Source organism: Hippopotamus amphibius, chromosome 4 (assembly GCF_030028045.1).
Source record: "Hippopotamus amphibius kiboko isolate mHipAmp2 chromosome 4, mHipAmp2.hap2, whole genome shotgun sequence".
Classification (NCBI taxonomy): Eukaryota; Metazoa; Chordata; class Mammalia; order Artiodactyla; family Hippopotamidae; genus Hippopotamus; species Hippopotamus amphibius.
In genome coordinates, this window is record NC_080189.1 from 75,391,010 (window position 1) to 75,416,807 (window position 25,798).

Genomic DNA, 25,798 nt, shown 5'->3' on the forward strand with positions numbered 1-25,798 from the left:
TGACCTTTTTTTAACCTCCTGACTGAATACGATTGACTTAAAAATGTTGTATATGTCTGATGTATACAATTTGATCAGCTTGGAGGTAGCTATACACTTGTGAAACCATCACCACAATCAAGGTCATAAACTTATGCATCACTTCCTAAAGTTTGCTCTCACTCCATTCATTTATTAATTTTATTATTTATTTGTTTACTTATATACTTATCATACTTTTTTGTGTGTGGTAAGAGCACTTAACGTAAGATCTAATTTCTTTGCAAGTTAAGTATATCATATATTATTGTTAACTTAGGCCTTAGGTTACATAGTAAATCTCCAGAACCTACTCATTTTGTGTAACTGAAACTTTGTGCCTTTTGACTAACCAACACCTCTTTATTTTTCCCTCTTCTCAGACCCTGGTAACCAGTATTCTACGCTCTGGTTCTGAATTTGATTATTTCAAGTTCCTTGTAAAATTAGGATAATGTAGTATTTGTCTTTTTGTGTCTGGGTTATTTCACTTAGCATAACATCCTCCAGTTACATCCAGGTTGTTCCAAATGGCAGGACTTGCCACTTTTTAAAGACTAATATTCCATTGTATTTATATACCACATTTTCTTTGCCCATTCATCTATCGGCAGACATTTAAGTTGTGTCTATATCCTGATTATTGTGAATAATGTTGCAGTGAATATGGGAGTTCAGATATCTCTTTGAGAGTCTGACTTCAATACTTTTGGATATATACCCAGAAGTGGGATTACTGGATCATAAGGTATTTCTATGTTTAGCATTTTGAAGACCCTCCATAGGTTTTCCATAGTGGCTGCAACAATTTACATACCCAGCAACAGTGTGCAAGGCACCCCATTTCTCAACATCCTCAGCAATGTTCTCACCATCCTTGTTATCTTTTATTTTAATTTTTAATTTTTTTTTGTAATAGCCATTCTAACAGGTGTGAAGTTGTAGCTCATTTTTTTAAATTTGCATTTCCCTGATGATTAATCATGTTGAACACCTTCTCATATACCTGTTTGTATAAAGGAAGATATTTGTTTGTCTTCTTTAGAGAAACATCTATTCAGGTTCTTTGCCCAATTTCTTTAACTTTTTTTTTTTTTTTTTTTCCGCACACGGGCTTAGTTGCTCCGTGGCATGTGGGATCTTCCTGGAGCAGGGATCGAACCCATGTCCTCTGCATTGGCAGGTGGATTCTTAACCACTGTGCCACCGAGGAAGCCCTCTTTGCCCAATTTCTAATGGTTTCTTCTATATTTTGGATATTAACCTCTTATCAGATATGTCTTTTGCAAATATTTCTTCCATTCTGTAGTTTGCCTTTACATTTTGTTAATTATGCAGTAGCTTTTTAGTTTGATATAATTCTGCTTGTCTATTTTTGCTTTTGTTGCCTGAGCTTTCATTCCAATAAATCATTGCAAAGTCCAATATTTTGTCTTTTTCATGTTTTCTTCTAAGAGTTTTATGTTTATGTCTTCAGTGCATTTTAAGTTGATTTTCCTGTATGGTGTGAGATAATGATCTAACTTCATTCTTTTGCATGTGTATATCCAGGTTTCCCATCACCTTTTTTTTTTAAGCTCTTTATTGGAATATAATTGCTTTACACACTTGTACCAGCTTATGAGGTACACCAAAGTGAATCAGCTGTATTTATACACATATTCCCATATCCCCTCCTTCCCGTGACTCCCCCCCACCCTCCCCGTCCTGGCCCTCTAAGGCATCACCCATCATCAAGTTGATCTCCCTTTGTTATACAGCAACTTCCCACTAGCTATCTGTTTTACAGTTGGTAGTATATATATGTCTATGCTACTCTCTCACTTTGTCCCAGCTTCCCCTTCTCCCCCTGCCCCCCCAACCCTGTGTCCTCCAGTCCATTCTCTGCATCTGCATCCTTATTCTTGTCCTGTCACTGGGTTCATCAGTACCTTTTTTTTTTTTTTTTTAGATTCCATATATATGAGTTAGCATACAATATTTGTTTTTCTCTTTCTGGCTTACTTTGGTCTGTATGACAGACTCTAGGTCTATCCATTTCATTACATATAGCTCCATTTAATTCCTTTTTATAGCTGAGTAATATTCCATTGTATATATATGCCACATCTTCTTTATCCATTCATCACCTTTTATTGAAGAAACTATCCTTTCCCAATTTCATATTCTTCTCCTCCTACTCCTCCCCTTTCCCCTCCCCCTCCCCCTCCTCCTTATTCTTCTTCTTCCTGCACCATGTGGCTTGTGGGATCTTAGTTCCCTGACCAGGGATTGAACCTGGGCCCTTGGCAGTGAGAATGCAGAGTTCTAACCACTGAACTGCCAGGGAATTCCTAGTATTCTTGATATACTTCTTGAAGATCAGTTGACTGTAGATGTGTGGAATTATTTCTGAGCTCTCTACTATGTTCCATTGTTTTATATGTTTGTTTTAATGCCAGTACCATAGCTTTGTAATATATTTTCAAATCAGGAAGCACAATGCCTCCAGCTTTGTTCTTCTTGTGTAAAATTGCTTTGGACATGCAAGGTCCTTTATGGTTTCAAGTGAATTCTAGGGTTGTTTTTTCTATTCTGTAAAGAATGCCATTTGGATTTTGGTACAGATTGCACTGAAACTTACAGATCACTTTGGGTACTATGGATATTTTAATAATATTAATTCTTTCAATCCATGACCATGGGATGTCCTTCCATTCATTTCTGTCTTCTTTAATTTCTTTCATCAATGCTGTATAGTTTTTAATGTTCAAGTCTTTCACCTCCTTGGTTAAGCTTATTCCTAAGTATTTTATTCCTTTTTTAAAAAAAAACTTATGTGTGTATGTATGTGTGTATGTATTTATTTTTGGCTGCATTGGGTCTTCATTGCTGTACATGGGCTTTCTCTAGTTTTGGCAAGTGGGGGCTACTCTTCGAGGTGGTGCACAGGTTTCTCATTGCAGTGGCTTCTCTTGTTGTGGAGCACAGGCTCTAAACATGCGGGCTCAGTAGTTGTGGCTCACAGGCTCTAGAGCACAGGCTTAGTTGCTCCATGGCATGTGGGATCTTCCTGGACCAGGGATCAAAACTGTGTCTCCTGCATTGGCAGGTGGATTCTTTACCACTACACCACCAGGGAAGTCCCTATTTTATTCTTTTTGATGCTATTATAAAGATTTTTTTTTTTTACTTTCCTTTTTGGATAGGTTTTTATTTGAACATAGAAATGCAACTAATTTTGCATGTTGACTTTTGTATCCTGCAAATTTACTGAATTCATATATTGGCTCTAATAGTTTTTGGTAGAGTCTTTAGGGTATTCTACATAGAAGATCATGTAATCTGCAAACAGATAATTTTACTTCTTCCTTTCTGATTTGGGTGCCTTTTTTTCCTTCTTATTGCTTAATTTGCTCCTTCTAGGACTTATAACACTATGTTGCACAGAAGGGGCAAAAGAGAGAATTTTTTGTTGTTTGTTTCTGATTTTAGGGAAAAACTTTTAGGCTTTAATCATTGCTCTGGGTGTTTCACATATGACATTTATCATACCGAAGAAGTTTCCTTCTATTCCTAGTTTTAGTGTTTTATGTTGTGAAAGATTGTTGAATTTTGTCAAATGCTTTTTTTCTGCATGAATTGAGATGATCATGTGGTTTTTTTCCTTCATCATATTAATGTGATGTATTACACTGATAGATTTTCATGTGTTGAAGCATCCTTGCATTCAAGGAATAAATCCACTTGGTTGTGGTATATAATCCTTTTCTACGTTTCTGTGTTCTGTTTGCTAGTATTTTGTTGAGGATTTTTGTATCAATATTCATAAGGGATGTTGATCTGTAGTTTTCTTTAGTGTCTTTGTCAGGCTTTGGTATCAGGGTAATATTGACCTTGTAAAATCAGAGGTGCTCTTTAACATTTTGGAAGAATTAGAGAAGTATTGGAGTTAGTTCTTTAAATGTTTGGTAAAATGCACCTGTAAAGCCATCTGGCCCACAGTTTTCTTTGTTGGGAGGTTTTTTGACTACTAACTCAATGTCGTTACTTGTTATAGATTCATTCAGAGTTCTTATTTCTTCATTATTGCGTTATGGTTGATAGTGTGTTTCCAGGAAATTATTTTTTTCATTTAGGTTATCCAATTGGTTGGTGTACATCTGTTATAATGTTCTCTTAAAATTCTTTTCATTTTGGGGCTTCCTAGGTGGCACAGTGGTTAAGAATCCACCTGCCAATGCAGAGATCACGGGTTCGATCCCAGCTCCAGGAAGATCCCACATGCTGCGGAGCAACTAAGCCTGTGTGCCAAAAAAAAAAAAAATTCTTTTCATTTCTGTAAAATCAGTAGTAATGTCCTCACATTTATTTCTTATTTTAGTAATTTGAGTCTTTCCTCCTTTTTTCTTAGTGAGTTGAGCAAAAGATTTGCTAATTTTGTTGATCTTTGCAAAGAATCAACTTTTTGCTTCATTGATTTTTCTCTATTGTTTATCTTCTGCTCTATTTTTTCTCTGCTCTAATCTTTAATGTTTCCCTCATTTTGCTAGCTTTGAGTTTGGTCTGCTTTTCATTTTGTTGTTGTTGTTCCTTAAGACATACAGTTAGGTTATTAATTTGAGATCTTTCTTCTTCTTTAACATAGATATTTACAGGTATAAAATTCCCTCTTAGCCTTGACTTTGCTGCATCACATAAGCTTTGATATATTGTGTTTTTATTTTTATCAAGGTATTTCCTAATTTCCCTTATGATTTATTCTCTAACCCATTGGTTTTTAAGAGTGTGTTGTTTAATTTCCAAATATTTGTGAAGTTTCCAGTTTTCCTTCTTTTTTGGTATCTAGTTTCATTCCACTATGATCAGAAAAGTAACTTTGTAGTTTCTTTAAAGATCTTTAAAGATGATTTAAGTCTTTTAAAATTTATGAAGACTTGTTTTGTGGCCTAACATATGGTATGTTCTGAACAATGTACCATGTGCACTTGAGAAGAATGTGTACTCTGCTGTTATTAAATGGAGTGTTCTGTATATGTCTGTGTGGACATATCTGTAAACAAAGTACGTTGTAGCCATCAAGCCATCAACTCCTGCAGCCACCCCAGACTGTGTACATGAGGAAATTTAGGATGGTTTAAAACAGGATACTGGCCCCAGATAGTTAAGGTGCATGTCAAAGGAATGATTTCAATGAGCCCATACTCTTGCATCTTGTCATACATAGAAAAGTGTACTTTTCAGTGACTTGAGATGTCTGGGTTTTCTTTAATTAATGGTAATCTTTTGATGTTCCAACTACTAGTTTTTTTTGCAAAACTTCTATGTATCCTGGCTCCTCCCTTACCTCTTCGGAGCAGTCCCTCAGAGCTGAGAGGCTGCTTTCTGGGCTTAAGTCCTCAGAAAGTCCTAAGAAAACACAATTCTCAGCTTTTAGGTTGTGCATTTGTTTCAGTCGACATCTGTTAAGTACAATTGACTTGTAGTAGTGTTTAGGTTCTCTGTTTTCTTATTGATCTTTTGTCTGGTTCTCCTGTCTACTGTTGAAAATGATTACTGAAGTATTCAACTATTTTTGTGGAACTATTTTTCCCTTTAATTCTGTGAATATTTGCTTCATTATATTTTGGGGCTCTTTTTGGTACACATGTTTATAATTATATCTTGTTGAATTAACTTTTATTTAATATATAATGTCTATTTCTTGTCAATTTTTAAACTGAAGTCTATTTTGTCTGAATTAGTATAGCCTATCAAGATTTCTTTTGATTAATATTTAAATGGAATATCTGTTTCCATCCTTTCACTTCCAGTCTTCTTCTGTCTTTAGGTCTAAAGTGAGTCTCTTGTAGACTGTATATATCTAAATCATTTTTCTAATCCATTCTGCCTATCTCTGCCTTTTGATCAGACAGTTTAATCCATTTACATTTAAAGTAACTACTCATAAGAAGGAACTTACTACTGTCACTTTGCCACTTTAAAAAAAAGTCATAGTTTTTGTCTCTATTACTGCCTTCTTTTCTGTTCAGCCGATTTTTTTTTTGTAATGATATGTTTCAATTTCCTTCTCATATATACTTTTCTGTATATTCTATAGATATTTTCTTTGTGGTTATCATGGGGAGTACATATAACATCCTAAAGTTATAATGCAATCTAATTTGGATGATACTAACTTAACTTCAATTACATACAAAAACGCTACTCCTGTACAGTTCTGTTTCCCCTTCATGTTATTAATATCACAAATTACATCTTTATATGTTATGTGCTCAATAATATAGATTTACAATTTATAATTATTTTAATGCATTTGTCCTTTAAGTCCTGTTGGAAATAAAAAGTGGAGTTTTTACCAAAATTAAAATAATACTGGCCTTTATATTGCCCATGTATTTCTTTGTCAGATCTTTACATCTTCATACTGCTGTAAGTTACTGTCTGGCATCATTTTATTTCAAACTGAAGGACTGCCTTTATCATTTGTTACAGGTCACGTATTATACAAATAAGGTCTGCTCTGCTCCATCCAGTTCAATGTGACAGAGATGGGGGTACTGGAAACAGGATACTAACTTCTCAAGACCAAGACTACTCCCACACAGGGGAAGGAGTGGGGCAATGGCAAGTGAAAATGCCACAAAACTTTTCTGTCATTTTGAAGACAGCTTTTTCTTGCTTGAATGTTTGCTCAGTTGCTGTAAACCTTTAACTTCTTCAGAGCCCCTACAAAATTAGTTCAGACAGCTTCTGGTTGTTTTCTTCATGTTTCTGTGGGAAAAGGTGAGCTTGGAACTTCCTAGTTTGCCATTTTGCCAAAATACTGTTTTTTAACCAATCAAATTTGCAATGATAAAGAAATTGTGAAATTTATTGAGAGTTTTGGCAAACTGGCACTATCATCAGTGTTGGTGACCATGCTGGGACAGCAGTCTCTATGTGTGTATGTATATATATATATGTGTGTATACATATATATGTATGTAAGTATATGTATATATGTGTATTAGTATATATGTGCATGTATGTGTGTATAAGTATACAAACACATACAGAGATTATATATGTATCTGAAAACACAAAATATTAGTATCATCTGACTCCTGGGAACTTGGCTTAAGGAAATACTCATGGATGTATATGGGGAGTTTTGGCTATAAGAATATCTATTGTCCACATTCTTTTTAATAATTAAATACTGGCAGTAAAATTTTGTCTAGTAATAGGGGTTAGTTAAAACATATGATGGTCCACCATGCAGTGAAATGCTACATACCTAGTAAAACTCATATTAAGGAAGAATAATTTCATTGAACTAACACTATTCATTATTTCAAAATATATCTTAAAACCAACAGCTTATTTTTAAAAAGTGTCTGACCTTCCCCAACCACTGCCTTGAATCAGGCCATTTAGCAGTTGCCCACTCCCCAAACTCTTCCTTAACCCTGGTCCTCTTAGATTTATACCTACTTTGGGTCTCACAAACCCCTGTGGCTTACTTATCAGCTCACATTTACAGAGCATTATCTTCTGAACTCAAGGCAGCAATTGTGAGATTCCATTTTACTGAAGAAGGATGCTCAAAATATTGGATGGATTCTCCAGAGGTTACGAGGCCATTTACCAGGCAATGTATTAATCACTTTACAAATATTAACTCATTCAATCCTCATAGAGAGGAAGAGACCTATTATTTTCCTCATTTTTCAACTGAGGAAACTATAGGCCCCGGAAGGTTTTATCTGGCCCCAGGTTCCAGAGCTGGTAATTGGTAGAGTTTGGATTTCGACCCAGGTATTCTGGCTCCAGAGCCAATGCTTTCAGTCGCATCTTTACTGTCTCTTGTTCTTATTAGTAGTAAAACTAATAAAACAATGATTATGAATAATATTTAATATAACACAGAAATGCGATTGGTTTTCATTGTCCAGAGCTTTTTATTGTGTTTTTACTTACAAGAGCTCATTTATCTCTGAAAACTCATTGTGCTGAGACAGGAACTGAGGCTCAAGTACCCATGTTGATACTGTGAAACCCACTACAGGAATTCCAGTCTCATTATTATTGTTAAATAATATGTAAAGAACAATAAAAAGTGCCCCCACAGTCCTTAGGGCTTCACAGTGTGATTTTACACGCATTTTACAATGGGTAAATGTCTCTGAGAGGCCAGCAACTCATGCAAGACAGCACACCAAGTAAGAAATAGCAAACTTATTGTTTTGCTTAATAATAATAACGCCTCGCACTCCAGAGCTAAAGAAAAGGCTTTTCTTAAGGAAATTAAACGCAAATCGCAGGGAGGTGTTGACTTCACCTGGATCCTGCAGCTGCTTCCTGACCCCAGGACAGGTTCTCTGCTGGTTTGGCACCGAAGGCGCCTCCCGGCGAGTCCCGGCCTGCGGGCACCTGGGCACCTGGGCAGGTGGGCGGGTCCGGGCCGCGGGTCGCGGACCGCCCCCGTCCCCGGTGCCACCCCGTGCCACCCGCGCCCCCGCCGCCCCTAGGCCGCTCCAAGCTGACCCCGGGCCCCTTCCCCGAGTCCCCACCGCCCCAGATGCTCGGAGCCGATCCCCGGCCTCACCCTCGTCCGGCTCCGGGCCCACTCACACCCTTCTCCGGCTGACCCCGGGCCCTCCCCGCGCCCCCGCCGCCTGGAGCTGCCCGGGCGGGCGGCCGGCGGCCGGCGCGAGGCCCCTCCCCGGCGGAGTCGCTCAGCGCGGAGGAAGCGGAGGCGGCGGCAGCGCCGAGACCTCGCCGCGCTCATGGCGTCGCCCGGGTGAGTGCGGCGCTCGCGGCCGCGCCGGGGTGGGGGCTGTGGGGTAGGGGCTGCGGGCCGCCGCTGGCGGCCTTCCCTGGCCTGCGGCCCCAGACCCCCGCCCGCCCGCCCGGCCCCGCGGCCCTCGCCGGCCGACCTTGGGCGGAGGCGGCCGGGGCGGGGGCGGGCTGGGGGCGCGGGCTGAGGACCTCGGCGCCGGGGGCGGGATCCGGGGCTGGGGGCGCGGAGGCCGCGGGGGAGGGAGTGCGGGCGCGGCACCCCCCACCGCCCCACCGGCGCCCCCGGCCTGGAGCCGCGGCGTCTGCCACCCTGCCTTCCGCACCGATTTTCTCCGCTTGCTTGCGTTGGAGTAGATGCTGGGTTCCTACCGCCGTCGGGACGCAGCCTGAATGTCCCCAGACGTCAGGAGCAAGGGCAGGGGCAGACCCTGCCGCGGCCTGGTCCGGGCCTCCTGCTTGGGCTGGGCCGTGGGCCCGGTTACAGTGGCTGCCCCTATTCTGACATCACCTCCATTACACTGTTTTGGTGTTAAAATGTTCTTTCTTTTAGGAAATGATGGTGACACACAAGAGTTTGTAATTAAAAAAAAAAATTATTGCAAAATAAAACCTCAGCAATTCATTATGATTACTTTTGTTTTGGTAATTTAACTAGACATGAAAGCTGGTAATGACAGCTAGGCTTCACAGAGGAGGAAAATTAGTCTCAAGGTCATTGCTTTAGTTGGTTATAGTCTTCATTTGACTGTTGTCCACCGTTCAGAGTGTCTTAGACCTAGTGGCTGTGATAGCAATTCAAGTTGTACATCCTTATACATCACAAAGGCTTTTACCTGTTCATGGGGTGGGGTTGAGGGGGAGGGCGTTGAGAGGTAGAGACCATGGATATTAGGCCGCATGCAGGTGAGGGGAGTTGGCTCAGTGCAGTGGGTCTTAATGGAGTAAGCAGAATCTGAATCCAGCCAAGTCATGGGCATTTTCCATCTACTTGCTGTCTTTCTAGGTTTGGGGAGGAGCAGTCAGAAGTACCTAGTACTTTGAGCTTGTAAATAGAATAAACACCTCATCCCTCAGAAAGCCAGGCTGATTCACTCAGAGGTTCAAGGTCCCACTGGGTTCCTGGCCCTCTTGTCAGGAAAAGGTGAGGCAGGGCAGACTGGAGGCAGTAGGGGGTGGCTGAGCCTGGGTGGGGCTGCCCTGAAGCCTTTTAAAAAGTGATGGTGCAACTGGCATCCAAACCCACTATTCTGTAGACATGGATCAGAGGTGGACTTAATGCTGGGCTGGTATGCCCTTCTGTGAGCCAGTAGTGCCTAAACCATGTCCCTGTAGTAGGTCATATAAGTGCAGATTTGATATTTGCAGTTCCAGCTATTTTTGAGTGATCTCATGAGTCTGCAGTTGATACTTATTTCTGCGGGATACCCATTGCAAATCTGAGGTCACAACATTTTTAGTATACTTCATTTCATGGAAAGAACTATGTACTTACATTGGCATGTACAAATCTGGGGAGAGTCCACACTTCCAGATGTCTGCAGGCTTTGCTGGTAGACCAGCCTAGTCAGGGAGAACTGTTTTCCTAAGATTCTTTGGCCTCTCCAAGTCAGCAGACATTCAGCCTACTAGACTAGGTGCTGCAGGAATAATTCCAGAGATTCAGGGCAGGGATGGGATGGGAGCGGTGATTTCTGCTTGGCTGTTCATGAAAGAGCCTCCAAATCTGGTCTTCTTTTCTAAGTGACAATTTCTGTAAGAGAGTTGAGAAGGAAAGAAGAAATTCTGACAATTTTTGAGGACCTTACCAATGTGCTAGGCATTGTGCCAAAGAAAATGGCAAGAATGAAGGCATCAAAGGAAAAGATATATTTGAGGTGACTCATAGCCCAGTGTGTTCAGAACTAAGTAGAGACAAGGCCGGAGATGGAGGCAGGGCCAGACTACAGGACCTGGCCTCCTTTTGTGGGCTTACTGCCCACTGTTCACTGATGGATGTTTGTCATCAAGCTCTTGGGGGATCCATGTGACAGCAGCATGGATGAGATGGAGAGAGCAGGAGAGTCAGAGCTCATCAGCCTGCTACCATCTACCCTCTTCTGCAGGAATTCACTCCTTACAGTTCTAATCTCTTCTTTACTCTGCCTGCTCCTTCATTGTTGGGGTGTCCTTGGGTTCTGTAGTCCATCTCCACTAATTCCTACCCAGCAGATGTTCTCTGCATGACTGCACCCATTTCTGCAGCTTCAGATGTCCAAATCAGAGGTTCTTAACCTGGGATACACTATTCATGGGTGGGCTTCCAGGGTCCTGCATCCCCTGAAATTGTATGCAGCATTAGGGGCCCATGTGTATTTTCCTGGGCCCAAGGCCTACAGCCTTCATCATCTGCAGACCATCTGAAAGGGCTCCTACCCATAGCAAGTTTACAACCATCCATCCACACGCATCTAGAGGGACAGCAAACCTAGTTCACTGAGCAAAATACATATATTGTTATATATGTTTGTTATGGTAAATGTATATATGATTGTTAATGGTAGATAATTTGAAAAACAAAAAAATATAAAACAGATAATAAAAATCAAGTGTAGTCTGACTTTCTGTAGACCACCACTTTAAACGTTTTGGTGTTTTTTAAATTAGGCCATTATTTTTATCAGAGAGACATCCTTATAGATACAACTAGAGTCTACCCACCCTCCCCACCCCCAGCCTCTCTGCCCCTCTTAGTTAGGCAGGTATTCTGGCAGACATTTTCTATTGCATATACATGTTATATTCGTTCTTTGCTCTGTTTTCCTCCCAATTTTTAAATTTATTATTTTACACATAACATAAAATTTATGTTACACATAACATTTATTTGCTCTCTTTTTACAAATGGTCCCATACTGTTCCACAGCTTGCTTTACTCACCCAGCAGTATGCTTTGAAATGCTTTTCACGTGAGAACAAAGAACAGATCTACCTAAAATTTGACATTTATATAATATTCTGTGTCATGGTTTTATGTTATTTAGTTAAGAATGTTTTCCATTTTCTTTTTAAGATAATGCTGCACAATTGGTGTCTCCCTCTGGACATGCACAAGTGTTTTTCTAACGTAGGTACAAAGAATTGTGGTCAGAGGGCCTGTCCGTTTTTTAGCTGATACTACCAAAGTATCCTTATAAATGATTGTACCACCTTCCCTTTCTACCACCATATTTGAAGGGTTCTCTACACCTCTCGACACGCGATGACATCGGACCTTTAAAGTTTTGCCTCTCTGATGGAATTATTGAGTCAAGAAATAGGAAGCTAATGGCATCTTTATTCACCCCATCCTCAAAGATAGAAACTTCATCCCTGACTCCTTATATTCCCTCAGAAATAGTCAGTCCTAATTTTTTTTATCCAATTGGTAACATCGAATTCTAACCACTGTTATCCCATAAGTAAACTCATACCCTCAGGTTTTTGTTTCAGAAAATGTGGTCATTGTAGCACTTAAGTAGTCTCTGCACTGGGTGGGGAGTGCTGTAATGAGACCTGTCCTGGAGTGAAAGTGTGGGAGCCAAGGAGCCCCACTGAACACCTCACCTGCCCTCCTGGCCACTCCCTCAGGGTTCATCTCCCTTGGCAGCCGAAAGCACTCCTGTTAACATCCACTGGACATTTAAAAGTACCCCAGACTTAATTTAACATCAACATTTTGTCTTCCCTGTCTAGGAAGATTCTCTCCCAACACCAACATTTTGTGGGGAAGGAGAAGATCCTTGGCTTCCCTTTCTGGGAAGGGCTCAGCTTTCCCACTGAATCCTGGCCCGTTCCAAATGGGCCAGAAGAGCTCCACACTCTTCACAATGGGTGGAGGATGGGTCCTCTAGCCAGGCCAGGGGAGGGGAGGAAAGAGCCCACAGACCACACCGTGGGGAGGAGGCACTGAGGAAATCAGGCAAGGTATGTGTCTGCTCCTGGGGGGTGAGTCCAACAGGAGTCCTTAGCCTCTGCTCAGGAGCTGCTGTGGTTTCCAAAGAACGCACATGGCTTTGCCAGCAGGATGCAGACTTTGCTCTTCCCCTGCAGATATGGGTTTACCCAATGAGCCAGCAGCCACCCCAGTGTGTCCCCATTGGAGAGAAAGAGAGAATTGGGAGGGCTTTTGTAGCTGAAGCATCCCTGGCTTTGCAGAGCAGCTCACGAAACCCCACTTACCTGGGTGGCAGATGTACCAGTGCTTTATCATATGGAGTGCCATGTGGCCAACCTCTCCCCCAACTCAAGGAGAGCCTCTTCTTACCCACAACCATGAGCCCCTGGCAGGGGCTTTCCAGTCCAAGGGAATGTTCTTTCAAATTTAGATTCTCCCTACTTCCAAAAAGTGTGTTGTTAGGCCCTGTTCTAAGTGCTTTTGCATATCTTATGTTATTTAATCTTCACAACAACCCTATAATAAGTACTGTTATTATCCGTATTGTATAGATGAGGAAATTGAGACCTTGCTAAGCAGTTTAAGTTAAAACTTGATGCAAAATGACCCCATTATGGACAGTTGGTTTAAATTTGGTTAGTGAGGCAACAACAAAAGTGTTGGATTCAGTACTTTGTTCTGATCACAAAGCCCATGCAGCGTCTCTCTGGCATGCTCGGGATGAAACTGAAGTAAGGATATGTTCACTTGGTTTGTGGGAATAAGAAGCTGTCTTAGCAGAGTGGTTGGACCATCAATTATGCCTTTATGAAATATAAAATGAATGTAAAATAACTTAGACACTGCTCTTTTAAAGAAGAATTCCCTCTGGAAGGTTGTACATTCCGAGTGAGACCACCTGCGTGTCAGGGAGGCCTTTTCTGCAGTAGTTTAGACATGGTGGTTCTTAGATTCTTCGCATTGTAACTTTTTATAAAATTGTTAGTTGCTTTACTTTAAAAAACAAGTATTCTATGCATACGGTAAAAATTTCAAAAGGTATAAAAGGATCATAAATGAAATCTCATGCACTTTGCCCCCAGTTCCAGACTGAGAAGCTGGCATCCTCATTAGAGAAGCATCCCCCTGGGAGGCAGGGCACCATGTGGATTCATGTCCTCCTCCTTGTTCTGTTTTAAACCCAAAATGCCTTTTGGAGATGTCTTTTGTTACTTTATTTCTGTTTACCTTCTTGGCTCTTTTTCATGGATTTGTAGCTCTTGGTACATTGAGAAAACTCTCATAGTTTGTGGTACAAATGATTTTCCTCTGTTATTTGCCTTCTGACTTTATGAAGCCTTCCCTACTCTGAGATTTTTTTTTTTTAAAGTCTTTAATGTTTATTTCAGTGCATTTTTTCTTTCATTTTCCATTTTAACTCTTAGATCCAGGTAGTTTTCATTTTGGTGGGTTGAGTAGTAGGGATTTCCAGGTTGTTGTAATTGAATAATCACCAGATACTTTTTTCCAGGTTGTTGTAATTGAATAATCACCAGATACTTAGAGCTACCTGGATCAGGGACAAAATTCTCAACTGTATTTGGGACTATTTCTGAGCTCTTCTTTTACTGAACTCTTTGTCTATTCATGAACCAGTACTATAGCCTTAACTTATTGAGGCTTGTACTGTGTTTTACTGTCTCGCAGGTTTTGTCTACCTTCATTACTGTTCTTTTTCAGAATTTTCTGATTATTATTGTACAAATATTTATTTTTTATTATTTTTTAATTTATTTATATTTTTATTGTCTGTGTTGGGTCTTTGTTGCTGCCCGTGGGCTTTCTCTAGTTGTGGCAAGCGGGGGCTACTCTTCGTTGCGGTGTGCGGGCTTCTCGTGGTGGCGGCTTCTCTTGCTGCAGAGTATCGGCTCTAGAGGTGCGGACTTCAGGAGTTGTGGCTTGTGGGCTCTAGAGCACAGGCTCAGTAGTTGTGACGCAAGGGCTTAGTTGCTCTGTGGCATGTGGGATCTTCCCAGATCAGGGATCGAACCCGTGTCCCCTGCATTGGCAGGTGGATTCTTAACCACTGCACCACCAGGGAAGTCCCTGTACAGATATTTCTGAACAGAATCAGCTTGTCTGTTCTTGAACCTAAATTCACTTATAGGTTAATTTAAGGACTATTGACTTTAAAATTATAGTAAGCCTTTCTTTCCCTGAAAAGGATATGGCTTTTCATTTGTCCAAGTCTTTTATATTCTTTAGTATTTAGAAATTCTTTTCATATAGATGTTGCACATTTGTTATTATATTCTTAAATTTTTTCTTTTTGATACTCTAAATGGGAGTCTTCCTTTTACATTGCTAAACTTGTTTGTATATAGGAAGGCAATTGGGTTTTTAAAAAAATTGTGTATGTCCCAAGCTTACTGAATTTTCTCATCGCTCACAGGAGTTTTCCAGTTCATCTCTTGGTTTTTCCAGATCATAATTTCTTTCTGTTATCATGGATAAATAGCAAGTTGATTCTGCCTCTGTTGTGGGTAGACCATGTGTCTGTAGGAAGGGAGCCAACAGTGGTCTTTTGGGTACGTGGTGGAGTGCTGCTTTCCCTACGCACCCCTAGCCTTGCAGCCTCTGTGCTGCTCAGCATCTCCAAGGAGGTCATCCTTGGGGCCGGAACACGAGTACTAGCTCGCTCATGGTCCCCCTCCAGCTATGCCCATCCACAGCCTTCCCATTCGAGACAGCAGCAGCTCTATTGAGCCTGAACATTTGGAGGTTTCCTAGACTTTGTCCTTCTCACACACTCCACCCAGTCCTTCACAGAGACTTTCAGAGCCCAACCTTGTGTTGTCGCCTCTGGTGCTGCCACCGAGGTCTGATCTTCGTCCCCTCTAGTCCGTTCTCAACGTAAAACAGGCATGTCCACTTGCACTCAGACCATCCTTCAGAATAAAAGCCGGAGTCTTTTCTGTGGCCTAGAAAGTTTGGTCTTACCTGACCTCTTATACTGCCTTCCTCTGGCTCACTCCATACCAGCTGCACCAGCCTCCGATCCCTGAGCACCTTCGGGCCTGTGTGGCGCCTGGAACACTCTCCCCAGGGAGCTGCGTGGCTCATGCCCTCACCTCCTGCCAAGCCTGCACTTGCATGTCCCCTTCTCCCGGAAGCCCACCCTGACCTAATTACAGCAGTCTTTCCCCACCGTTCACCACATGCTTGGTACACTGATCCTAGTCTACACTCTCTTTCTTTCTTCCACAGCACTTAACACCTCCCAGTGTATCTTCTATTTAAAACTTTCAAAAATTGTTTATTGTCAGTTTCCCGCACCTTGTTGAATGTAAGCTAAGAGCAGAGATATTTATGTCCTTCACCGATGTATCCCAAACTCCTAGAAAAGTTCCTAGCAATAAATAAATATGTGGCTATATCCAAGAGAACACTGCCTTATATAAACTTGCTTCACATATGTAAATCTCCCTGGATCCTTATAGCAACCTGATTAGGTATGCACGGCAGGGATGGCCAGCTTTCTTTTTTTTTAAATAAATTTATGTACTCATTTTATTGGCTGTGTTGGGTCTTTGTTGCTGTGCGTGGACTTTCTCTAGTTGTGGCAAGCGGGGGCTACTCTTTGTAGTGGTGCATGGGTTTCTCATTGCAGTGGCTTCTTTTGTTGTGGAGCACGGGCTCTAGGCCTGTGGGCTTCAGTAGTTGTGGCACGTGGGCTCAGTAGTTGTGGCTCGTGGGCTCTAGAGCACAGGCTCAGTAGTTGTGGCGCAAGGGCTTAGTTGCTCTGTGGCATGTGGAATCTTCCCAGACCAGGGATTGAACCTGTGTCCCCTGCATTGGCAGGCAGATTCTTAAACACTGCATCACCAGGGAAGTCCCCAGTTTTGTTTTAAAGATTAACATACGTGTATTTTGTAGACTTTGTGTAATGGGTGTTCATAGTATCTCTCCAGCCTAACCCTAGTATAAACTCCTGGAGGATTGGGGCAGCGTTTTAGAGCTATTTCCTCTTGCATGGTGAACCTACAGATGCCATGAACCTGGGGCAAAGACTTGTTGCTCATTACACCGATTCTCTCCTTGGAGCACTCCTAGGTTGGAGTGTTGGAATTAGTATCGCCCCAGGGCCCTGCTAGAGGGGCATCAGCAGTAGCCTGGACACTTTTGCCTGATGTGAGAGTTGTGTCCTTTCTCAGTGTGCTGCCTCTCCTGCCCTCAGGAAATTCTAGGTGCATAAGAGCAGGACTGCAGTGGGTCCCCCTGCCACCCTCCCTGCACATTCCAGCATGTTTCAGGCACCAAACTGCCAGGCTACACAGTGCTTGTCTATTACGTATGTTATAATAACTGACATCAACTTGTTCTCACGTGCTATTTGATGGAAACATTTCATGTTTGTTTTCTCAGCCAGTCCCCACTGCTGCACAATGAGTTGTAAACTTTTCAGAGTGTGTGGTCACGTCACAGAGGTGGGATGGCTCCTAGTTTTGGCTTGGCTATTGTGGATGAATTGCGTCCCCTCTGAAACATATGTTGAAGTCCTAACCCATAGTACTTGTGAATGTGATCTTTTTTGGAAATAGGCTCTTTGCAGATGTGATTAGTTAATTTGAGGTTGCAGTAGGTTAGGGTGGGCCCTATTCTAGTGACTGGTGCCCTTATAAGAAGCAGAGAAGAGCCACAGACACATACAAGGGAGAACCCATGTCAGGAGAGAGGCAGAAGCTAAGACAGATGTCAAGGGCCACACACACACTGTCTTCGTCTGGTACGGATGCTGTAGGAAAGTACCACAACTTGAGAGGCTTAAAGAAAACAGAAATATTTTCTTCCACAGTTCTGGATGCCAGGTGTCTGAAACTAAGGTGTTGGTGGGGTTGTTTCCTTCTGGAGGCTCTGAGGGAGAGTCTGTCCCAAGCCTCTCTCCTACCCTTTGGTGGGTGCCAGCAACCCTTGGTGTTCCTTGGATTGTAGATGCATCACTCCAATCTCTACTGCCATCATCATGGTTTTCTCCCTGTGTATCTGGATTTTGCTCTTATAAGGATACCATTCATTGCATTAGGGGCTCACCCTACCCCAGTATGACATCATCTTAATTTGACTAATTAGATCTGCAAAGACCCTATTTCCAAATAAGGTCACATTCCTAGTAGGGAGTTATGACCCGAACATATGTTATGGGGAGACACAGTTCAACCCACCAAGAGGGTTTGAAAAAGTTCATTACTATTTTAGTGAGGCGTTCTGGGTAGAGCAACTGGCCTCAGATTTTGTTTTGTTTTGTTTTGGGGGTTGTAATGGGGTGCTTCCAGCCAGCACCAAAGGAGGGAGCCCCCAGGATCTCTTGTCTGCTGGCCCAGATGTGGGACAAGAGAGGAAGTGGAAGATCTTGAATGTTATTAGCATCAAACAGCAAAAATTGGATCAAACTGCTATTATCCAAAGTTATTAACAATGTATTGTTAGCCACGTTATGATAAGCAACTGCCCTGTATTTCATCTCCTTTTGTTTGCTTTTCTATGCCATCTTGTTTTATTGGCACTACCCACTGGAGGAGCCAGGTTTGTTGCTAGGAATTAGCCCTGCTCACAAGGTTTGGACAGTTTATTCTTGGCCTTGAGGGACACTGTCCAAGGAGTACCCGACTCTGAGGTGGTAGCAGGCATCTCCATTTCAGAAATGGGTCTCCTCAATCAGGATCTCCAGGTATAGCTAGAAAAGCTCCTCGGGTAAATCTGTTGTATAATGGGAAAAGAGAGAACTAAGGATGAAGAGAGTTTGCCTTGCCCTGTCTCCCAAAACTGACAGCCAGTGAAGGCAGATGGTCTAGGGTTGTCAGGGTCTTGATTCTGCCTGCCTGTATCCAAACCAAGCTGTCTGCTTCCTAACTTAGTGAGAAAGAATTGTTAGACACACTTGGCCCTCAGGGTGGCATTCAGATCACCTCTTGCCCTGGAGAGAAGTCTGTGTGGGGAGTTGCCCCCAGAAGGGAAGTTGAGCTGTGATGCCATGGCACTGAGGCCACAGGCCTGGGCAGCATGGAGACCAGGAGCCCATGCCTGGGCTGGACCTCTGTGCTGGTGGCTCCCAGGCAGTGCCTGGCCTGGGTTCCACTTTTGGCTGTAGGCCCTGCTCTCTTGAAAGGACCAGCATGGGCCTCAGGAGATGACCAAAATCTAAACAGCCCTTAATAAGGAAGTAAAACAGGACACAGAGAATACAGCCCTATATATTCATTAATGCAGTGAAGTACAGCAACAGGAATAGGTCAAAAGCGGGAGGCAGGGGTGGGGGAGGATTGGTTAATATATTGAGTAACTGTTCAAAAGAGCAAAGACATTTTCTTGGTACTTTTCTGTATTATATATCTGTCTTATTTTTGGAATCAGAAAAAGACATTAGTAATTTTCAAAAACTGCTTTGTAGAAAGCCCCCTTGCTTATGTCTAGGGCCATTGGAAGCACTGTTTGTTTTCACTCTCTTGGTCTTGGTCTGCCTGTGGAGGCAGGAGGAGGCTTGGCAAGACTTGGAGTTGGCAGTTTTATGATTTTTATAATTACTGGCTGTAATTATAAGTCACCTAAAACCTATCTGAGCCTTGCAAATAATGAACCAAAAGGGAATCAGAAGATCCCTGTTCGGGTTCTGGCTCTGTGCTTCCTAACTTGGTGATGTTGGGCAGCTTAGGCTGCCATAACAGAGTACCACCGACTGGGTAACTTAACATTTGTTTCTTGTAGTTCTAGAGGTTGCAGGTCCCAGGTCACAGTGCAGGCAGATTCAGTTTCTCCTGAGGTGTTTCTCCCTGGCTTGTAGATGGCCACTATCTCGCTGTGTCCTCATGTGGCCTTTTCCTATGCACCTGCAAAGAGGGAGCAAGCTCTTGGGGGTCTTCTCCTCTTATAGGACACCAGTCCCATCAGATCCGGACCTTACCCTTGTGACCTCATGCAACCTTAATTACTCCCCTAAAGGCCATATATCCAAATATAGTCACATCGGGGGTTAGGGTTTCAACATAGGAATTTGAGGTGGACACAATTCAGGCTATACAAGTATTGAAAGCAGAGTTGTAAATTAGAAAGCTTTGCACAGAGATGAGATTCTGTTGCTGTTCTCTCTTGCAAGACTTGGCTCTGCTTCCAGTTTACAACACAGAGACTCAATTAGGTGTGAAGTTTGTTGGCAAGAATAAAGAACAGATTTATATGTATATTTTTAGAAGTTAGGACCAACTCACTCTGTGATAATTCCACTCTTGTTTTCTACTTTCTTACATGGAAAATAAAGGGTTGGAGTTAAGCTTCTGTCCTGGGAACTTCTGGCAAGTGTGTCCTGAGAGCCTGTGTGTGGTGCGAAGAGGCTGGGCAACGCCCTGGGTGTAATTACCTGTCCTCTGCCCTCGTCCTGCCCGGGTCTCAGCATGGGGCTCCATGCCGCTGCTAGGCCAGGCCTGCTTCTTCCCCTCTGGGAAACTATTTTTAACCAGTCATGTTTTCTTTTTTAAGGTTACTTTTTTTTCTTATTACAAAAGCAATATATGTTCTTTGCCGAAAAATGAAGAGAAGACAATGAAAGCCCCCATTTTTTTTAGCTCTTTATTGGAATATAGTTGCCCCACACTGTTGTGCCAGTTTTTGCTGAACAACAAAGTGAATCAGCTGCATCCATGCATACATCCCCACATCCTCTCCCTCTCAAGACTCCTTCCCACCCTCCCCATCCCAGCCCTCTAAGTCATCACCCATCATCAAGTTGATCTCCCTGTGTTATGCAGAAGCTTCCCACTAGCTATCTGTTTTACATTTGGTAGTGTATATATGTCCATGCGACTGTCTCACTTTGTCCCAGCTTCCCCTTCACCCCCCACCCCATGTCCTCAAGTCCATTCCCTACATCTGCATGTTTATTTCTGCCCTGTCATTGGGTTCATCAGTGCCGGGTTTTTGTTTTTTTGTTTTTTTTTACAAATGACTTTTTAAAAAATTAATTAATTAATTAATTAATTTTATTGGCTGTGCTGGGTCTTTTTTGCTGTGTGCAGGCTTTCTTTTAGTTGTGGTGGGCGGGCTCCTCATTGCCGTGGCCTCTCTTGTTGCGGAGCACGGGCTCTAGGTGCGTGGGCCTCAGCAGTTGCAGCACATGGGCTCAACAGATGTGGCTCACGGGCTCTAAAGTGCAGGCTCAATTGTTGTGGCGCACGGGCTTAGTTGCTCCGCGGCATGTGGGATCTTCCTGGAGCAGGGATCGAACCCGTGTCCCCTGCATTGGCAGGAGGATTCTCAACCACTGCGCCACCTAGGAAGCCCAGTGCCAGGTTTTTTTGTTTTTTTTTTTAAGATTCCATATATATGAGTTAGCCTACGGTATTTGTTTTTCTCTTTCTGGCTTACTTCACTCTGTATGACAAAGTCTCAGTCCATTCACCTCACTACAAATAACTCAATTTCATTCACTTTTATGACTGAGTAATATTCCATTGTATATATGTGCCACATCTTCTTTATCCATTCATCTGTTGATGGGCATTTAGGTTGCTTCCATGTCCTGGCTATTATAAATAGTGCTGCAATAAACATTGTGGTACATGTTTCTTTTCAGATTATGGTTTTCTCAGGATATATGCCCAGGGGTGGGATTGTTGGGTCATATGGTAGTTCTATTTTTAGTTTTTTAAGGAACCTCCATAATGTTTTCCATAGTGGCTATACCAATTTACATTCCCACCAACAGTGCAGGAGGGTACCCTTTTCTCTGCGCCCTCTCCAGCATTTATTGTTTTTAGAGTTTTTGGTGATGGCCATTCTGACTGGTGTGAGGTGATACCTCATTGTGGCTTTGACTTGCATTTCTCTAATAATTAGTGATGTTGAGCATCTCTTCATGTGTTTGTTAGCCATCTGCATGTCTTCTTTGGAGAAATGTCTATTTACATCTTCTGCCCATTTTTGGATTGGGTTATTTGCTTTTTTGATATTGAGCTGCATGAGCTGCTTGTATATTTTGGAGATTAATCCTTTGTCTATTGTTTCATTGGCAAATATTTTCTCCCATTTTGAGGGTTGTCTTCTTGTCTTGTTTATGGTTTCTTTTGCTGTGCAAAAGTTTTAAGTTTCATTAGGTCCCATTTGTTTATTTCTGTTTTTATTTCCATTATTCTAGGAGGTGGGTCAAAAAGGATCTTGCTTTGATGTATGTCATAGAGTGTTCTGCCTATGTTTTCCTCTAAGAGTTTTATAGTGTCTGGCCTTACGTTTAGCTCTTTAATGCATTTTAAGTTTGTTTTTGTGTATGGTGTTAGGAATTTTCCCAGCTCCACTTATTGAAGAGGCTATCTTTTCTCCATTGTATATTCTTGCCTGCTTTGTCAAAGATAAGGTACCCATATGTGTGTGGAAAACCCCCATTTTTATCAGTATCAGGGTCAGATTAAGTCAGAGAGTTGCCTAGTACTCTGCACTGATAAAGTTGCTGAAATAGCTGTGAACACAGTGACCGCTGAGGTTACTAGAACCCTCTTCAGAGACAGCCGAGGATGAGACCTTCAAGAAACATGCTAGAATAACAACCAAGCATCCTGAAATTCTTTTTTCCTCTAGGAGGGTGGATTTGATTAACACAAAACATTTGTTTTACTGATGAATTAAATGGAGCTGGATTGCTTGCCTCTGAGGGGGCCTGCCACAAGCGAAAATTTAACCCTGCACACTCTTGGAAAAATGTAGATTTGAAGGGGCACCAGATTATCAAGTTTTCTTGAGGCACACACATATCTGATTCTGGCCCTGACCCTGACTAACAGCATTAGTTTAATAGCTCATTTAGTTTTATTCAATCAGTATATGCCTCTTCTATTTAAAAAATTCAAATTAGACAAAATAACTGATATCATACTACCCAGAAATAACTAACCATTATTAATTTTAAGACATTTTATTTGGAAATAATTTCTACTTAGAGATAAATTACAAAATTAAAAAGGCCCCTTATACAGAGTCTCCTATTCTTAACATTTTAGCTCATTTACCATTCTCGTTTATCATTCTCTCTCTCTTGCTGTCTCTCTCGTGTATGCATGTGTATGCACACACACATAAATACACACATGTATAAATTTTTTCTTAACCGTTAGAGAGTAACTTGCATATATCATCATCCTTTATCCCTAAATCCCTATGTCTTATTTCCTAGGAATAGAGATATTCTCCTATATAACCACAGTATAGTTATCAACATCAATAAATATAACATTGATAGCACCTATATTTCAGTTTAGTCAGTAGACCTCAAAATGTCTCCTTCTAGTTCAGTATCCAGTCTAGTGTTAGGTATTGCATTTTTTTTTTTTTTTTGTCTCTTTAGCACCCTTAATCTGGAACATTTCCTCAACCGTTCTTTTTTCTTTTGTGACATTCATACTTTGGGTTAATATTGTTCTTCCCTCTAGCATAACATTTCATTTTGGGTTTGTCCTTATAATTAGATCAGGGTTCTACTTTATCAGCCAGAATGCTGCATAGGTGATGATGTGTCCTTCCTGAGGGTACCACAGCTGGGGGCACACATAGCCATCTGTCCCCATGGTCACTGGCTTTGATCACCCAGCCAGGTATAATTGCCAGGTTTATTTTCTCCTGGCATGTAATAAGCAATCTGTGAGGAAACATTTTGAGCCTAGGCAAGTATCTTGCTCCTCGTCAACATTTTCCTGCAAGAACTAGCATTCATTGGTGTTTCTAGGTTGAACCATTCTTGGTTAGGATGATTCTAAAAGTGATGCCATGCCAGCTGCAGCACCCTCCACATTAGCATTCTGTTATAAACAAGAGCCCTGGGACTTTCCTGGTGGTCCCGTGGTTAAGAATCCACCATTTAATGCAGGGAACATGGGTTCAATTCCTGGTCCAGGAACTAAGGTCCCACATGCCGTGGGGCAACTAAGCCCAGGTGCCACAGCTACTGAGCACGCAAGCCACAACTACAGAGCCCGTGTGCTGCAACTGCAGAGCCCACGGGCTCTGGAGCCTGTACACTGCAACTATTGAGCCTGCACACCACAACTGGAGCGACACCTGCGCACCACAATGAAGAGCCCACATGCTGCAAAGATCACATGTGCTGCAACTAAGACCTGATGCAGCAAAAATAAAATTAAAAAAAATTTTTTTAAAGAGCCCTCATTTCCCCCCATTTGTTTATCTATTTGTTATCTATGGGAATTCATTAATACCTGTTTTTCAATGGTTTTAAATTAATTACTGTATTTAATTATATTGATGCTCAGATTGACTCACACTTGGTAGTGGGAGCCCCTTCAAGCTGGTTCCTGTGTCCTGTGGCATGCCCCAGCATTTTTTTTTTTTTTGAGTACTTTCTAATTTTCTGAAATAAAACGCTCAGGCTCATCTTGTTCTTTTGCTGCTCCAGCCCTGGAATCTGTAATTTCTCCAAGGAGACATGGTATCTTTTTGTGTGGAATGATATTAAAGAGTGCTTGGTATGCTCACTGGTACTATTGTGTCTTTGCTGCGTGGCCCTTTCAGTGGACAGAGCTAGGAAATGTATGCACATGTACGCAAATGGATACACGTGTACACAAGCATGCATATAGAAATCACGAGTGCACACCATTAACTCCAATTCTAGTGTACCTCTGTGAATTCTTTTTTTTAAAGAACTTTTATTGAGATACAGTTAACACAATAAACAGCATATATTTATTTTATTTTTAATTAATTAATTAATTAATTAATTTTATTTATTATTTTTTGGGGGGTACACCAAGTTCAATCATCTGTTTTTATACACCTCTGTGAATTCTTTTTCTGACTTCCTCCACTCCTTATTTGTATGCTCTTTCTTCAATAATGGAACCCTGACTTCTGACAAAATCAACACATTTACTCCTTCCAATAATATACCTAAAATAGTTTATTCTTAAATAGGCTTATACTTATCAAACCTACTTTAATTCAGGATCATACCTCCCTGCCCACACTATTAACTTTTGATGAACATCCTTCTAGATCTCCCTGTATACACCTATGGATAAATAGACATAGTTTCATTAAATTGTAGTGACACTGTACATACTCTTTGATAACCTGACTTTTCCCCCATATATTCATTATGAACATATCATTAACATTGTTCCATAACATATCATACATCTTTTTGTCCACCAAATGAGATCTATAGAATCTTTTTTAATGATGGCAGAAGACTGTACCATAATTCCTATTAGTGGACTTTGATTTAAAAGGCATCCAGTTTTTCACTATTATATATAAGGTTGGCATGAACATATTTGTAATTAAATTTTAATTATTTCCTTAGGATAGAAGTGGAATATACTGGTCAAAGGATATGTATATTTTTATGTTTTTCTGAATGGCTATTTGCTCTGTCCCACAGTTTTTGAGAGCACTGGTTTTTCTAGACCAGTCTGGGCACTTTTAAAAGTAGTGATGCCCAGGCCTGGCTTCAAGATTCTAGTTTTGAGGATCTGGAGTATGACTGGGATTTGTAGTGTTTAAAGGCTCCTCAAGAGATTTTGATGTGCAGCCAATTTGATAGGTGAAAGTGGTATTGCATTCATTTAATTATAATTTTCTTCTGAAATTGTTTCAGACACTCAGATTTGGGAGAAGTAGCCCCAGAAATAAAAGCATCTGAGAGACGAACAGCTGTGGCCATTGCAGGTAAAGTCGGGCTTGGGCCCACTCTGAAGCAGATCTGTTTCTTCTGTCCCATTGGGATTCTGGATTCCGGCACCACCCTGGGCTATGGATCATGGACCTCAAAAATAAATAAGCATGAGGTTTTTATTTTTCCTTTTACAAGAAGATTCATTTAAAGGTCTTTTAAGCTTCTCTCATCTGTTCAAAATAGGATTCACTTTTAAAAAGGTATTTACTATACAGTTTTACTGGGAACACATCATTCCAATTAGAGCACATGGTTGTTCCTGCCATTCTGAGTTGTGTTGAGGGCAACTATCTAGTTTCTAAACTGTGCACACCTGAGAGTGAATGGTGTGTTGGGACAAGAGGTATAAATTAGGACTGTCCCTAGAAGACTGGGGCTTCTAGTCTTCCTGATTA

At 41.6% G+C, this 25,798-nt stretch overlaps 1 protein-coding gene across 7 annotated transcripts in view; it reads left to right on the forward strand.

Moving 5' to 3' along the window:
* Positions 1-25,798, forward strand: part of URGCP (upregulator of cell proliferation) — a 92,435-nt gene that overhangs the window by 47,474 nt on the left and 19,163 nt on the right. For 4 of the 7 annotated variants that reach the window (XM_057732847.1, XM_057732846.1, XM_057732849.1 and 1 more), the window contains 2 exons: positions 6,493-6,624; positions 25,326-25,396. Coding sequence is in view for 1 of the 7 variants with exons in the window: in XM_057732845.1 (XP_057588828.1) it covers positions 8,769-8,782; positions 25,326-25,396 (85 nt within the window). In the remaining 6 variants the exon portion in view is untranslated. Of the gene's footprint in view, positions 1-6,492; positions 6,625-8,475; positions 8,783-25,325; positions 25,397-25,798 lie in introns of those variants that run through there. The other 3 variants (XM_057732851.1, XM_057732848.1, XM_057732845.1) reach the window with 2 other exon arrangements.